The following is an 18,158-nucleotide window of genomic DNA, read 5'->3' as shown; positions in this document are numbered from 1 at the left end:
TCTTTCCCCTTCATTACTTTGGGTAATTAAGAATTGATTAAAATTGAAGTCCTGCTTGGAAGGAACAGAAAAGAGTAAGGAGTAAATAGGATAGAGAATAAAAACTAAGTCATTGCGTAATTCAACAGAACAATGTAGACGAATGCTGAAATACATGAAAAACCAGGAGGTTGTCTTAAGTATGAGAGGCATAGGGGTTAGTGTATTATACCATTTATTCTGCACAGGTACTTGATGAGAGAAGAGAGAAACAAAAGCCCACTGTAACAAAGTGAGAGGTCACAAGTTTAGAGGGAGAAAAAAAATATATAAATGCTTCTCATCTGTAAAATGGGGATGATGATAGTACTTACCTCCTAAAGTTGTTATGAGGATTAAATGAGATAAAATATACTTATATAAAGTATATGCTTAGGGCAGTGCCTGGTGCACACTAAGTAACATTGAAGCACGAGTGATACTGCTGATGAATATGAAGATGATGCCATTGCCTTCTGATGTGCAAGACATTCATAGATATACTACTTCAATTTAAAAAGGTTCATTTTCAAAGACACTGCTATGAATTGCTTAGAATTGTTCTTGACACAACCATGTCTCGGGCCCCTATGGCTGGTGACAGATTCTCTGGACTCTATTATAAGAGCCATGATGGGGCTCTACAAGAGGGAGAGAGGGCTCTAACACAGCCATCAGATAGAAAGATACCTGTTTTGCTTGAGAATCGATTTAAAATCTGAGAGAAAAAGTAAGTGCAACCAAATGTTAAGGTTTGTAATATGCTAAAGATACCTAATATATTACTATGTATTTAATATTTGGACACATATATCTAATATTCAGATAGATGTCCTAAATACGTGTAATAGGAAGCAAAACTGAAAATTTGAGGCTGAGCCTGTAACAGTGGTAGAAACTATCATACACTATTAACGGTATTGGAACTAGGAATTTTTTCTGAGGTAAAGTGAGCAGTAACACAACAAAAGCAATACAGAGGCTAGTGTTCTCACATCACTTTATTACAATTTATAGGGCATCACCTTACAGAGAAAGTCAAGGTTTCTTTGCTGTTAGCAGGCAGACTATTAGAAACTTTTAGAAAATCAACATCTATAATTATAAAGCATCCCATGATGCCTTATAACTGGAAAAAAATCAGGACAGGGAATTTCTACTGTATGAGAAAGCTAAGTATGCTTTATCTTTCTGCCCACTGCCTCTCCTTTAGAAAGATAAACGTCGTTTTTCTTCTAATCCAGATGTCAGATTAATGTAGTAAAGAAATTTGAAGACTTTAGAAGTTAGATATCAAGATTTATGGATATTTAGGCATAAAGTAGGTATATTCAAAATTAGAACACTTTTTTTTTTTGAGGAAGATTAGCTCTGAGCTAACATCTGCCACCAATCCTCCTCTTTTTTTGCTGAGGAAGACTGGCCCTGAGTTAAAATCAGTGCCCATCTTCCTCTACTTTATATGTGGGACGCCTGCCACAGCATGGCTTGATAAGCAGTGCATAGGTCCATGCTCCGGATCTGAACCGGCAAACCATGGGCCACTGAAGGAGACTGTGCAAACTTAAACGCTATGCTACTGGGCTCACCCCTAAATTAGAACACTTTTTAATCATTTGACTCGATTATAAAATTGTCACCGAAACATTGAATAGCAATTTTTTATTGTATTTTAATGTTGTTTAATAAACTTCTTTATGAGAAAAATTCAAATAAGGTATGGAAAACTAAGAAGAAATCTGAATACACTAATAAATATTTAAATAAGCAAACTAATTTCTAGAAGATACAAGATTTAACTTATTCAATTTAATCCCAGAAAATATAACTAAGTTTGGGCTTAGGGTTAGGTTTGGCTGCTTCACTTAATTAGAGATTTCAATATCTTCTTAGTTGATTTTCGGCACTCACTGATCATTTTCTACTAATGGTCCTCATAAGCGTCCAATATTTCAGGGTCATAGAGTGTACCTCCTATACACTCTAGCATACTAACTCTAAATGTCCCTGCTTTCCATCTTAAATGATAACTTTGTTCTCTTGTCCATATCACTTTGCTCTATCTTGTGGATCTATACGAATGCCCAGACCCTACTTTCTTCATTCTGACCCAACACAGCACCCTCTGAGATGTGCCTCTGATAACTTATTTATATATAAATCTAGGATCAAAAACTATTTATTGAGTATATCCTTATTATAGGTCCAGCTTGGCGAGGCAGCATAGTAGGAACCGGAGAAAAGAATCGATGGATTTGTTATTTCTTCTCTGTTGATTAAGAAAAGGATTATGAGGTGACTTTTAGCAAAAGAAGACACTGAATAAGAGATCAGGGCTGAGAATAATTAATGAATCAGTAAACTAACCACAGCTCTGGGTTTACCAGAGACAAAGGTAAAAATGCATTATAGAGTTCTTATTTTCTGACAAAAAGAGCTTATCAGTTTATCAACAGAAACAAGTCTTCCTAAAATTTAACTCTCAGACAAATTTACTGTATGGATCTTCATATAGGGGAAGTTAACATAATGACCTCTTGGCTACCATCCCACTTGACAATTATCTTACTGTATTACTTTCTTTGTTTAAATGTGCTTCCTACCTAGACTATAACCTTCTTGAGGCCAAGGATCATGTGTTTTAACGTTTCCCCCCCCAGTACTTGTACAGAGTGGGGGTGTTCAAGTGAATAAATAAATATCTTTAATAGCAGTTTTCTAACCCATTTCTTGTTCTGAGGGCATAATATTCAATACTAACTCCAAGAAACAATTTCTATAAAGTCAAACTTATGTGTTCCAGGTGACTTTATTATGATCTAAATTCACTCAATGAAAATGCGTTGAAAACCTATAAGAAAAAATATGAGGTGAGAGAGAACTGACATAAATTCAAGGGCTAAAAGTTCCCAACTCTAAAAGTTAACATCACAGTAGCTTAGAAGAGCGTCACTTTGTTTCTCTGGGCCCAAAGAAAGTTTGAGACCTATAACGTGATCATCTCAGAGCCATAAAAGCAGGAAAATGATAGCTCTTCCCACTCCATCTCCTTTATAGCCAGAGAAACCTGAATACAGGTATACCAAGGATAAGTCCTGGGTATCCGAATGACCTTAGAATGCAGTATTCTACTCTACCCCATTCTGACTTGAGTCACATAAACTGGACTTCTGCCTTGATTCATCATTTCATAGTCCTTCTGATTTTTCTGCCTACTGCTATAACTTCTTTCTCAGGAAAGGATTCCATTTCTTAAGCCCGAATCAATAGTTGATGCCTTAAACCTTACTTTATCCTTTCCCCAGTGCTGGATCCTGTTCCTTTTTTCCCCTTCCTTCCCTATAAGGCAGTGAGGTGGGGTATGGTAGGGGAGAAGAGGTATTCTTAGAACCAGTGACTACATTTTTTGCTCAGTTATCACCTAATGCCTTGATTTTTCTATTCCCTGCAACCAGATTATACCTCCTGTTTCAAACCTGAGCTTACCATGCTCCATAGATAACTACCTAGTGATGGTTACCTGCTACTCCCTCCAAAGCCAATTTCTCCAGCTGAATTAGCTCTTCCTGAACCCATCCTGAACTCTAATAATGAGACCTTTGCCCAGATCTGCCTTCCATCCTTGTTCTCTCAAGCTTCTTTACCCACTAAGATCTTTAATAAAACCAATAGAAAAAGAAATATTTCTTGTTATTGTTTGTCTTTATTTATTTTTGCTATCCTAGTGGGGATGAACTGGTATCTCATTGTGGTTTTTATTTGCTTTTCTGTAATGACTAGTGATTTTGAGCATCTTTTCATGTGCTAATTGGCCATTTGTATATTTTCTTTGGAGAATGTCTACCAAATCCTTTGCCCATACCTTAATTGTGTTGTCATTTTACTGTTGAGTTGTACAAGTTCTTTATATATTCTGAATACAAGTCCCTTATCACATACATGATTTGCAAATTAATATGCCAATTTCTCTGGGTTCTCCTTACATATTATTGTGGTAATTATACCAGACAGTAGTTTCCTGGCAGTCTTTGTTGAATCAAGAGATAGAGTGTCCAATCTCTCAGCTGCACAGATGCTGGGCAGTGAGACCGGAATGCAGCCCACCTATATGGATACTGAAAAAGCCTCCTCCAAAGGTAATTCCAATGGAGTAATATGGATTCTTTATTCTACAAAAAGATTCTTATTAAAGATCAGTGAAACTTTTCTCCATTTCAACATTGTACTAGACAGGCCAATTAGGCAAAACAAAACAAGACAAAACCAAAAAAAAAAAAAAAAAAAAAAAGCAAGCATCCAGATTGGAAAGGAAGAAGTAAAACTATTTTTATTCACAGATTACATGATCTCGAACATGGAAAATCCTAGGAAATTCACAAAAAAACTATTAGAACTAATAAGTTCAGCGAGGTTGGAGGACACAAGATGAATATATAAAAATCAATTGTATTTCTATACACTAGCAATGAAGAATCTGAAAATGAAATTAAGAAAACATTTTCATTTACAATAGCATCAAAAAGAATAAAATACTTAGAAACAAATTTTAAAAAAAGAAGTGTAAGACATGTACACTAAGAACAACAAAACATTTTTGAAAGAAGATCTAAATAAATGGAGAGAAAGCCCATGTTCATGGATTGGAAGATTTAAGAGTATTAAGATGGCAATATTCCACAAAATGATCTATAGATTTAATCCCAATCAAAATCCCAGCTTCCTTTTCCACAGAAATTGACAAATTGATCCTAAAATTTCTATGGAAATACAAGGGACCTAGAATAGCCAAAATAATCTTTAAAAAGAACACAGTTGGAGGAGCCACATTTCCCAATTTCAAAACTTAGTATAACTGTTGATGAGGCTGTGGAGGAATTGGAACCCTGACACATTGCTGGTGGGATTTTAAGTATGAGGAGTGATGACTAATGGGCATGAAAGTTTCTTTAGGGGTGATGAAAGTGTTTTAAAATTAAATGGTGATGGCTGTACAATTCTATGAATATGATAAAAACCATGGAATTGTACACTTTAAAAGATGAATTTTATGGCATGTGAATTATATCTCAATAAAGCTCAATAAATCTTAATTATATCTCAAAAAAGATAACTGAATTATACCTCAATTTTTTAAAACTTAAAAACATGAAAACAAGCAGAAGTAAGCTAATTACTAAATTAAAAGTAATGTTAAACTCATGATTGGGGATAAAGTGGAAAGTTTCTTACACTTATTCCACACACTGCCATATAACATTATGAGGATGCAATTATAACTTAGTTTAATAATTTCCTCTTTGATTCAGAAGACTATACTTTGAAGAGTGAGTCATAGAGAAGCAATCTTCTCAGTCAGCCTGAGGGTTGGGGTCACCAGCAGAGAGGAAACTATAATAGACTAACACCAGGAACAAAAAGGGAACACTGTCTAAAGTGAAAGAATTGATAAGGCAGAGTTCCCAATAGTCAATATTCAAATGGAGGGCTGGAATAATGAATAAGTTTAACTAGTAAAAGAGTTATTGTTAATGTTTAAATTCTATATATCAGTCAATTAACTGTGCAGATATTTAAGACTGCTCATGTTGTTGTAATATATACTGTTCCCAAACTTGGAGGGGGGTGGAGTAAGAATATTAGACTCTTTAGCCCCAAGTTGTTTCCAGATGATTTGGGCAAGATAAGATTTAGAGATAAAAGATAACTTAAAACTAATTAGTATGTACTAAAGTTTTCAATTGTGAAACATGCAAATACTATAGAAAAAAGGGGAGTTAATTGAGAATACTTTGTGAAAAATCTAGTAAGGAGAAAAATCTTTTCACTTAGGAAGGGAAACAGCATTAGCAAAAATGAGAATGAGCATATCCTGTGGGTATTTAGATTCATATTCAACTAACATTGATTTAATTCCTAAAAACCAGGAATTTTCTAAATTAATCCTCAAACTTTGCTATAGGTAGGTACTTACAGAGGAAGACACACATAAGGGATATGACCCAAGTTATCATAATTTGTAGGTATCAGAACTAGGATTCACATCCAGGTTACTTCCTTCCAAGTTTCGGGTTCTTCTACTACACTGTGTTTGGAGGCCAGGGGTAGAGGTCAGCTGAGACAGAACAATGGCAGTAAGGAAATTAAGACTAGAAACCAAAGTTTCTATTGGAAAAAATACAGTTGGAAAGAGAGAATCACAATATATGGAAGGACTTAAATTTACAGAGAGGAGAGATGAAGCAGTAGACAATAGGGAGCCAATGTGATTCTGGAATGGCATGGTAAAAAGGGTATTCAAACAATATCAACCAGGGTGTGGTATACAGGATGGAATAGAGGGTAAAGAGAGTCAGTGGGAAAATGAGTAGAAGAGTGTAGTGACATAGCTGTGAAATGAGGAAGTTAACAACAGTGGGCACAAAGAGGAAAAGGGATGATCAATACTTCAGAGAAAAAAAACTGACAAAATGAGTTGTCTGGTTAGATATGGGACAAAAAGAGAGGAGTCAACATAAAAACTAACAAACTGAGTCATTCTTTTAAACAGTGGGTCCTCCTAATATGTATTAAAAATTATTTGAGTAAAAGCTGAAAAAAAGTTAAACCTCAATACATGGGTAACTCCTGTGGTGCTTATTAACAAATCACGTCTGTATATCTAACTCTCACCTTTTCTTTTTAAAACTCTCATTTGATAACTCATTTATTCTATTAACCATAATTATTAAATATCCAGTATGTGCCAACTGTTTCCCCAAATACCTACATATCTGCATAATCACTGTTCACTACTTTTTATCTGTTGTGTTTGGATTCTTCATATCCACTTTGACACGCTTCTGTAGGTGGGTGTGGAGAAGGATAGACTACTACCCTCTTTCTCCTCATTCACTTTTCCAGATCCAATGTCACTAAGCCATGGAGAATTTGTCTCCTTAACATCTCTAACGTGTGCTTCTTCCTTGCCATTCCCACTACTTCTGTGGCGGTAAAGCCCTTCATTGGATCTCACTCGGACTCTTGCGTCTAACTCCTAAAATTAGCTTTATCAACAACCAATCAAAAGATAGTATTTCTACTATATGCATGGCATGAAATAAAACTGAATAGAGGTAAAAATGATATAACCTCTGGTTCCTCTTTCAAAGAGCTTGCAAAAACTAAATTGTTTTCATTTTTAAAACAACTAAAGAATTAAGACAGCATTCCATAAAACAAGTTGTAATCATTCCATATATTAACGTGCTATTTGTATCATGCAGGCAGCCAAATCAGAAATTCAAGTTATATTACAAATGGTAACTTATTTTTACTGAATTACCTACATTTTTAAGTAGGTTTGTAAGAAGTGTTTGGGGCCTGAATTATTTTGATACTATTATGGCTCAATTTTTCTTTGGTTGCTCTCTCCTTATTCTCCCTCTCCTCAATTCTTGATTCCCAGCAGCCTAACTTTCAGCTATTCTCATTGATCATAATAAGCAGATATCCTACCAATATCCAATTTACTTCGTTCTTTCCAGACAAAATGTAAATGATGCTTCTTTAAGGTCACAGTTAACTGATGTCACTAAAGGTAAAACTAATTCTTTTAGTCTCATTCCATTTTCTCTTCAGCGTAAATCCAAATCATGCTCTGGCCAATTCTAAAAGACTGACTCAGAGTAGACTGAGGTTGAACGTCCTCACACAGCTATGTCCAACAACTAGTCCTCTCTCAGCTGCTGAAGGTCAGCTTAGGCTGCCTGGAGGCTAGGGAGCCCAGCATGGAACAATGGCAGGAAAAGAGTTCCCTTCATTCCTTAATTCACATGCAAGTGAGATGCCAATCAAGTGCTGACAAGCATGGAGAAACCAAAATCAAAAGTGGGTAGAGATACACTTTCAAAAGAAGCGGTTTTCACACATTTCTAAGTGATGTTTTTAATGGTGGTTGTGAACACACTACTAATAATATGGAAAAGCAAATAAAAGTAATAAGAAAAAAATATTAGTTCTGTATCAGCTAAGATGATTCAATAAACTAATGAAACATATTCACTAAAATTGTGTAATGTTTTTTACAAAAAAAAATCAACACTCTCACTTTGACTAAGACAAAAAATCTGAATGCAAGTTGATTTACTAAGCACTGCAAACAGAGAAGGTAAGGTGAGCTGAGATTGGAAACCAGGCATTGACAAGGAAAGCAAACATTTACCAATAAAAGAAAATTTTAAGGTTACTTAATTTTGTCAAACTGACCATCACCTAGAAAGACAAGAGCAAAGCACTTTGAAATGACCAACAATGGAAGCAATGGAATCATCACTTCATCAAAGTGGCTGGAGAAAGAGATGATGGAAATGCTTAAAAACTGCATTTTTCTTTAATGACAGTTAATTTCCAACAAAAGAGCTCAATTTTTAACAACTAATATAAAGCAAAAGTAAGCCGTGTTATTTGTAGCTGTCTTTCTGCATGCATTTAGTAAATGCATTCTGATTATTACTACTAATTCTATCACATATAAAAGAGAATTTTCTAGAGAGAAATTTAAGGCTTCATAAATGATGGTTTAATAACTAACTTTATATATCAGTGTTATTTTAAATATACAGAAAAGATAACATAGGGTAGATATATTACTTCCAAAAATTCACTATCAATTCATAAAATAAATAGTTCTTCCCTTTTGCTTTTAATGAGTAAATGCTAGAATTGCTACCAGTGCTGTCTTATCAACATCTACTTTTACTAGGATCACAGAAAGTGTGGAGAATTAAAATTTGAGTTGTTACCATATGATGTGAATAAAAGCAGTGAAAGGCACATTTTTAGTATCATTTTTCTCAGTATTATAGTAAACTGTACACGTTTTTATGAGGTTAGACTGGATCAAGTTCCAAGATTTACTACCATAAAATGAACATGGGCTTTGAAAATAAATCTCTAACTATAATGTATTCTTCAGAAGAAATTCAACACTTTAAGATAGGATATAATCATAAATTACGTGCTCAGTTTTCAAAGACAACAATTAGCAAAACACGAAAGCTCTACAACTATTCTGTGATCTAAATTTAAAAGTAATTTATTTTCAGATAATCTATTAGCACATTCAATTTTAAACTACAATTATGCACAATTTTAATTTAGTAAGTGGCAAGATATATTTTAGAATAGGTCCTGACTGGCACCTGTTTTCAAACAATAAGCACTATAAGTAATTGCATCTATTGGTGAAACTGTCATTGCCACAAAGTTTACATTTACAGTAAATTTTCTTAAAATTCATGACCTAAAAATAAAAATGTGAACTTGTATGAGAATGGGAGAAAAACAGTTTCTATGCATTCAAACACGATGCTGCAAACTAGGACTATTCCGTAAGAAGAGTATGTGTGTGTGTACAGAGTCTTTAATCAGGAGTAGAATTTTACGACAATTTAAAACAGTGCAACTTTACTGGAATCCAAAGGATTTGACGTCTGATGTGTATACTACTACTGAGATAAAAAAACTAAACCATAATTTAATATGTTCACAATTCATTTTCTTGTAAAGTTAATATTCAAATTTTGAGTCCATGTAAAACACTTTTATATAATACACCTATGTTGAAAAATTCTGAGAGAATGAATATTTGTCAATATTTTAAATACCACAACTTTCCCCCTAAGAATTCTGGGGAGAATAGGAAAGAATATTATTCAGCTTTAGGCAAAAGCAAAAGTTTTAAAGATATTTCCATTTTTTTTAGTTGTTTCTTTATCAATGCTCTCTTTTAAAAATCCTTTTGAATTTAAGTAGAAACACAATGGCCTTAAATATATTAATCAAGCTTTGTCAAAAAGTTATGTAAAACTCATCAGTGTACAATGTTATTTGTTTAGAGGAATCCATTTTATCAGGTCAGGAACCACTTTTTCTTTAGTTGCCACCATCTGTACTCCCCTAGTCCATACCCCCATCAAAGTTACTTAACAAAAAGTAGCAAATATATGAAGTTGAGATAATCGCCATTAATATTTTAAAACCTAAACAAGGTATATTACATTAAATAGACTTCTCAGTCCTGGTGCTGCCTGACAGATATGTGATGTGCCAGTGGTTATATTATATTCCTCCTCCCATGCATGCACCTCCTGCAGAGATAGCAGACTACAGAAGCTGACCCTTACTGAGACCATCTTGTCTCTCTGACAAAGCTCCTTTTTAACTTCTTACTTACTGGTTACTTCCTGTGATGGAGAAAAACTTTAGCTCAGCTTGTGATAATTTCACAGGCCCTGAGGACCCTGACCCTAATAGCCTCAAGGTCAGAAGTCAAGTCTTGTTCTGAAACATCTGTGTGCTTTATATTAAAGTGGAACAAAAGTGGAGAAATATCCACCAGTGTGTGACAAGAAGGACAGGCAAAACAGGACTGACACACTGGTCATCTGCTACTCTGGCATCTTAAGTTCATTTTTAAAACTGTCCAAAATTGACTTAAATTCCCAATTTGATATACAAAAGGGTTTTATAAACTGTCTTAAAGTAAAAAAACTAGATTTGATTAGTCTTGCAGACTCTCAGACATATTTTAAGTTACTCTACAAGTCAATGAAATTTTATGTTTTAAGTAAATTAATGGCTTAAAAAGAAAACATCAGCTACACACATACATACGCATGTACGTATATATATATTTATATCTGTAGGGTTAAAGGAACTACTTGAAAGACAACATTCACATTTTAAAAAGTATGTCATACTAGCATGTTAGAGAACTATCTTATCTATTATATACTAAAATAAATAAATTCAGTAGAGTTAAAAGTACTTAAAAATAATTTCTAAAAAGTGAAATCAATTTAAGAAATGAATGATTTAGCTTATTTATTGATCTTAAGAGAGCCGAAGCATTTACAAATTTAGGTCAGCAAATGTATTCTCAGGTGTCACCACCAGTTTTATATCTAAATCATGTGGGTAAGCAATAAGCAATAAGGTGTGAGGAAGTTGAAAAGGCCATGGAAATATATTTAATTTCCATGACAAAGAGAAATATAGAGCAAAGTTTAGAAACATAAAATTAGACAACCAATGCTGTGCCTCCTTTTAATGTCCACCTTAGGCTACTTGGATTTAAAATCATCAAATGCACTTTTATCAAATTAATCATTTTATTATAGCACTGGTACCTTCCTGTGACATAAGGAGTTATGCACAAGGAGCAGGAATTCTTCACTAGTGCATTTTTAGTACTGATTATATCTCATTAACCATTCATATTGGTGCAAGATATAGTACTTGTAACTCTGCATATAATACAGATGAAATTCAGAAATCTCAATAACTTTTTCTATCATGTACACATAACCTTAACTCCAAGAATCAGATTATTTTGAAATGCAAAGATTTTTATAGCCAAGCAATGTGTTCCACTTAGAAGCAGATTAATAAAGGCTTTCTGATATTTTTAGTACTAATTACATAGATTCTGATCAAGTACTAACTTGTAGAGACAAAAGTCAGTTAAAGATTATCAAAATATTCCCAAATATTCAAAGGATCTCTTGAAATTTTAAACACTTCATAGATAATATATACTTCAACGGTGTGCACATAAAATAGGGAACATAAATATCATAAGATGTATGGAAACTGGGGCTATATGTCGAAATTAAAAAGTAATATGTAAATAAGGAACAATCAAAAGCTTTCTGGTTAGCATTGAAAAGCTCTGCCACAATAAAATAAATAAGTCTATGTACTCTCTTTAAATGTCACAAAATCATTTACTCAAAATACTTTATTTTCATCCTTTATAAAATAATTTAAAGTAATGATACCAAGAAAAAAAGGAGTGGAGGGGATGAACATGTAAAGAGTCTGGGAATTAAAAGTAGAGTTAAATGTGCACTTACCAGTTCAACAAAAGCAAGTCCTCCATAGCTGTGAGCAACAAAAAATACATTCTCGGCTGCAGACTTGGCTATGAAATGGTCCCACACATAGACCGTATGCTCTTCAGGAGAACCATTTTCCTATAAAGAAAACAAATATCATATATTATATCCTGTATCTAATTATTATAGTAATCAAAACTTAAATTATACACTTGCTTACACAGCATAAAAAATAGGACGGTTAGAGCTCATTCAAAATAGTAATAACACTATAGAACTACACTGAAAATTCAAATTAGAGAATAAATTAGTATTAAACTATTAGTAAATTACTGCTAAGCTTAACTGTTACAATAATTTTCTGAAACAAAATATTTAAAATAAGCACATTTTTGAGGGGAAATTGCATTCTAGGTATATTTGAGATATTAAAATATATCTAAGTACATTAGAATTTCATAGCAGAAAGTTATAGTGGTCTCATGACAAAACAGTGTGATACTAAAAAAAATTCAGATACATTTCTATATTTATATATGAAAATACTTATACAACATCTAAATCATTTGCTTTATAAAATTTTAAGTATCTCTGTAAGCTGACAATGAGTAGAAAATTAACAACAAATATTTTCTATTAGATTATTTAAAAAATATACTTTTTTTCTAAAAGCATTTTCCACACAGATTTTATTTTTAGAACTGGGAGAAATCTAAACATATAAACCCAAGGGCTTTACATTTTCTCCTAACTTGCTAAACCCTAAGAAATGAATGCATGTTGCTTTAATTCCAAAAGTTCCATAACAACTTCATTATTATTTTATTTGTTTCTATAGCTGACACATATTGTGGTTAAAGCTAAAACCTGGATAATGTGAAAAAGAAAAAAACCCCAAAGAGCTAAATAATACTGATCAAAAATCAAAACTGCTAAAAACTAAACAGATCATGAAAAAGTTTTGTGCAAACATTTCTTGGAAGCTTTAACACCAAAAGACTAATTCCCTAAAAATGTCATGGTTATTAGACAATGAACGCCATCTATTCACATTTTCCATCTCAGAAACTTTATAATATCATATTAAGGTCCATATGAATGGTTTCGCTTGGCACCTAGAAGCTATTGTTCCTTAATGTCTATCTCCGCCCTAAATTTCTCTCCAGAGCTCCAGACCCAAGGTCATTTCCTTTTGGATGTCCCACAGACACCTCCAACTCAACCAATTTAACACTGCACTAAAAATTTCCTCTACAAACCTGTGTCACTGTCTTTGCTCCCCACCTCCAGATGAAATCTCCACATCTTTTATTTCTCTTTCCCTCAAACCCCACATATAATGAATCATTAAAATCCTCTTGATTCTATCCCCAGCTGTCTCTTAAATCCACCCACTTCTCTCCATTCTCATTTCCTCTTGCTTAGCTCAAGCGACCATCGTTTCACAAGTGGATGAGTGTGATGGTCTCCAGCCCAGTTTCCAAGCTTCTAGGACTGCTCATTTAAAATATGCTCTAAGACTACAGTGAGAACAACTTTTCAAAAATGCAAAAATGATCATGTTGCCATATTACTTGTTCCCTGCTTAGAACTCTTCAAAGTTTTCTCATTGCCCTCAGGATCAAGTTTAAACTCAGTATGACACTTAAGGCCTTTTATGATCTGGCTTCTGCCTTGAACTCTATCTCTCACCACTGCCCTGCAAAATACTTTGAACCAAAAGACACCCTTTTCCCTCACGAGAGACCAAAGACAACACATTCTATGTTCCAATTGCAGGGAACAAATTGCAGTGACCTAACTGTGCCATACTTTTCTTGTCTCTGGGCTATTTCCTTTGTTTGGAAAGTGACCCCTGTGCTCTGCCACCACTTCATCCACCACCTTCACCTGCATAATGCCTAGTTGTCTTCAGAACTCACATGAGACATCACCTTCTCTAGAAAGTCTTCCCAATCATCTCTAAGGCTAGGTAATGTCCTACAACAACATCTTGTACATACTCCCATCATTGCACTGAATGATCTGTAGTATTAAAGTTGCTTGTTAGATTACAAATTCTTGAGGCCAAGAATTGGCCTTGAGTCTTGCTCATTAAATCGTAGTGTAATAAATAAATAATGAAAACACAATATCTATCTTCAGGATGATTCCTTACAACCTTTAGTCATATACTAAAACACAAATATACTTTCAAAGATATCTATTAGTAACATAAATATGAAATTACCCACACTTAAAGTATACAAAATAAATAAAAGAAAAATAACTGGAAGGAAATCCTTGTAGGGCATTTTTGGCTTTGATAAGTTAGCTTTCATTAGATTAAAAAGGAAAATGGTTATCATAAAAATCATGATAGCAGTTAACTCTAAGGAATAGAGACAGAGTTGTGATTGGGAAATAGGCTTCTGGTGGCTGGCAGTGTTCCAGTTCTTGATTGGAGTGGTAGATACACAAGTGTGTTCTTTATAGTTATAAATTAATACATATTTAGCACTTCTCTGAACATATATCCAGAATGACCAGAGAACTTATTGTACAAACGTGTGAGAGTGAAGAAAGGTATTATTAGTAATTGTTCTAGGAGAACAGGTCTAAACTGGGACTAGCCAGAGGAAACCTAGGCATCTGGTCACCCTAGTTAAACCTCACAATGAAATAAACGTAAAACTGAAACAGGAAGAGAGGTAACAGAGTTTCCACCTGCTGACAGTTGGCAGAACTAACAATCTTAAATACCTGGACTGGTTCTAAATATTATTCTATATATGGACAGAATAGAAACATATAGGAGATTAGATAACTGTGCCCAAGAGGCTCTGTGCTGGAAATGGACATATAAGGATGATAAGAAGTAAGCCGTGATCCTGGCCTTTAATGCATCTGCAATTTCAGAAGGGTGTTAACACATAGACATAAGAGGCATTAGTGCGTGAGGAGTATTACTTTCTCTATTCCTATCTGGACAGCAATGGACCCATTATAAATCCACACTATCTGACCTCAGTGAGGTCCTTCCTGCTTTCTTCCCACAGTCAACAATTCTTCCTTTATACCATTGGGATCCTATCTATTCCATCCTTTCCATTCCCACCTCACTATGGGTTCTCTTAACCATAAATTCCTAACTAGTCTCATTTCTTCTATTCTTTTCCTTTATTGTATTACCAGATGAATTCTCCTGAAGCCTAGCTCTGACCAACCTATTGTCCTGCCTAAAAGGTCATTTTACTGAAATGGTTCCCATTGCCTAAAAATACCCGGAACTCTTTAGCCAACATCTTCTCTAAACCTATCTTTCCAGTGTTCCTTCTCACTATTTCCAGGGAACTTATCTCCAGGAAAATCTAGATTACACAGGCTGAACAGGCTGAAAACCCTAGACAAAACTCTATCATGGAATTTAGTCTGGGATTTCATGGGTAATGCAGCTCAGATTAGGCAAAATCTAAAGGCAGAGAGCACTTTCAAGGTAGCAGTTCAGTAATCCGTATATGAGGTGATAAAGACTATACTGCTACTCAGGGTGATAGCAGAGTGAATGGAAAGGAAGGGACGGAATGAGTCATTACAAAGGAAGAGTCAGTGAAACTCTGTGACTCATAGGATATGAGGGAAACTGCCAACTAAGCCCAAATGACCAATCTATGACTAAAGGAGAGCTAAGAATGAACAGTTCTTTCCACTGTTCACACATAAAGACTACTGTTTTCAGAGATTAGTACTATAGCTGAGTCTTTTCTTCCATGGAGACAAATATCTCTTAACGGTGGCCTATCAGCAGTAGGAAAAAAACCTTCAAGTATTTACATATTTTCAGCCTGACTTTAAAATCATCAAATTATTCTGCAGTTTTAGATTTTAAAACAAAACGTTCTAAAAAGTGAGACTCATCTGAAAAAATGCCTACAATACCCACTTACGGAGTCACTTACCAGTGCAACTAAACAAGTACACAAGACTACTCTGGGCCACACTTGACATCCATTGACCTCCAAAGATACAGGGTAGGAATCACAGTTTGCCATCAGGGCTGCACCAGGCATTCCTTTTTAGTGGGAGCCTCGCAACAGTTCCTGCAGCAGACCACATAGCCTTCCAGGAGTTATTCTCTTTGGCCCATGTGGTGTTAGCTCAGGAGTAAGGGAATCACACTCACCTTCGGTATATGCAGGAGTTACCCTGACTTAAAATCTTATATCCCACAGAAACCAATATCTCTTGCAACAATTCCACAGGCATGGCTTCCAGGGTTCCTGCCTGTAAGTGACATGCCCAATTACAAGAGCTACTACCCTCAGGGACAATCAAAGCTATGGTATTTATAGTCCATTATAATTCCTTCTAATTCAGAGGCAGTTTACCAATCAGGGGTCATTTTCTACCATAGACAATGTTGCCTAGCAACCATCCACTTAGAGTAGATGCTATAGCATGCTTCCCAGAACCCCCTTTAGTTATACAGCACTTATTTCCTGAGCTGTGCAAGTGTTAGCAGCTGACAGCTCCAGCTGAGGCACTCTCTAGGAATTGCTCTCAGCCAAAGAACACTATCTTGCCTAAAGTTACAATCCCACCTCTGAGGCAACTTAGACTGGTTGAAATGATATGGCTCTATAAAAGCCCTATATCTTGCTTAGGCAGAAAATCTCTGAAAAGCCATCCCAGATCCAGAGATTACCATGGAGTTAGATGAGGCCTTTGCTGTGACCGTACTGCAGTTTAACTCCTGCCAAATTCTATTTTTTTCACTCCCCTACAGGTGCTGATCCCAAGAGAATTCCCCAACAAACTTCCTGCATGCAACTTCAGAATCTGTGACTTAGGAAATCCAATTTAAGACACCACCTTATCAGGCTTCCAGGGACAAAGAGCTAGAAAGTTAACTGAAGGTGAGATTCTCATGCAGAAGGAGAAAGAGTTTCACTAACCTTTGACGTACAACATTTTACAAGAAATATATGCAAGGTATTTATATCTATTTACATGTATTATTATCCTAAAACTCCTGCAAAATATTGTTGGCTCAAGTTTATCTGTCAGCTCTACTATTAGCCACGGCAGCTTAAACTGAATCCTGTATGTACTATGTCATTGGTTCTTCTCTAGCCTGCTGTTTCTTTAATCTGCCATGTCACTCTCTTTCCTTCTAGAATATAAGTGATTTGAAGCTAGATTCTCTTTTGGATTCAAGCTATAAATAAGAGGCATGCTACAGGCATTTAATAAATGACTAACTATGCTAGTGCTATTGACAACGATACTATTAACAAAATATCATTAAGTGTGTTTCAAAAAGCAAGACAAAAGAGTATTTAAACTCCATTTTAGGAAATCTAGCTTTGAATAACCTGAACGTGGCAAATGATTGATGCTCAAAGATGTTCATCAATGTCGCATTTATAAAAGCAAAAATTTGGATGGAGAGTAAATGTTCAACAATGCAGAAATAAATATTTAAGTAAAGTATAGCTTATATGTCTAAGGAAGTAACAGGCAGCCATTCAATGAGTTTATGAAATGATACATGCAGTTCATCTAACTTTATATGTGGTATAATTTTCACTATTATAAAAAGGCTTGAAAAAGACTAGAAGCAATCAAAAATAGTAAAAGCAGCTGAGCTTTTGATGGTGGGATTATGAGTATTTTTAGCTTCTTTATATTTTTTTGAACTCTCCAAAATTTCTACAAAATGCATGATTTTTATAATAAAATAAGTAAACAACAAAAAATAAGAAATCCTACTGATTGACAACTGCTGGCTTCTTAGGGGGAATCAGCATCTGAGCAGGGTCTTCACACCTTCATATCTAACAAATTCTAATATCTGGTCTGAACCCACTGCACATTTACAAGCAGCAAATCAGAAGGGTGGTTTCAAATAGGTTTAAGAGGAAGAAGTGATAGCTGAAAGTTTGATAATAAGTGAAGAAACAGAGAAACCACAAAAATTGGAAGAGCACATAGAGGGCAATAGACTGAGACTATTGCTACTGAGCAACACAAGTGCATTTAAAGCACAGTAACTGACAGGAGCAACGGTGATCCTGAACCGTCAAGGAAAGCTAACGACACTATGTGAATTCCACTTTTTGAAGGACTAGTGACATAAAATTAAGAAATAGTTTTACTCAAAATATTATTTCAAAAAACAGGTGATAAAGGGGATAAACTTTAGCAGTAAAAAACTTGGCTTTCATATGTGACTATTTCCCAAGGCTTTTACAAAATTATGGCTTTTTACTATTCACAATGTTT

General features: G+C 34.8%; 1 protein-coding gene across 32 annotated transcripts in view; it reads right to left on the bottom strand.

The window, feature by feature from the left end:
* The window catches only part of ARB2A (ARB2 cotranscriptional regulator A), a 383,076-nt gene that overhangs the window by 155,354 nt on the left and 209,564 nt on the right, over positions 1-18,158 (bottom strand). For all 32 annotated transcript variants that reach the window (XM_070234560.1, XM_070234566.1, XM_023618013.2 and 29 more), the window contains one exon: positions 11,913-12,032. In XM_070234560.1, the coding sequence (XP_070090661.1) occupies positions 11,913-12,032 (120 nt within the window). The remainder of the gene's footprint in view (positions 1-11,912; positions 12,033-18,158) is intronic.

This window comes from Equus caballus, chromosome 14 (genome assembly GCF_041296265.1).
Source record: "Equus caballus isolate H_3958 breed thoroughbred chromosome 14, TB-T2T, whole genome shotgun sequence".
NCBI classification, from domain to species: Eukaryota; Metazoa; Chordata; class Mammalia; order Perissodactyla; family Equidae; genus Equus; species Equus caballus.
The sequence above is the reverse complement of the archived record's forward strand: the minus strand, read 5'-3'. Positions and strand labels throughout refer to the sequence as shown.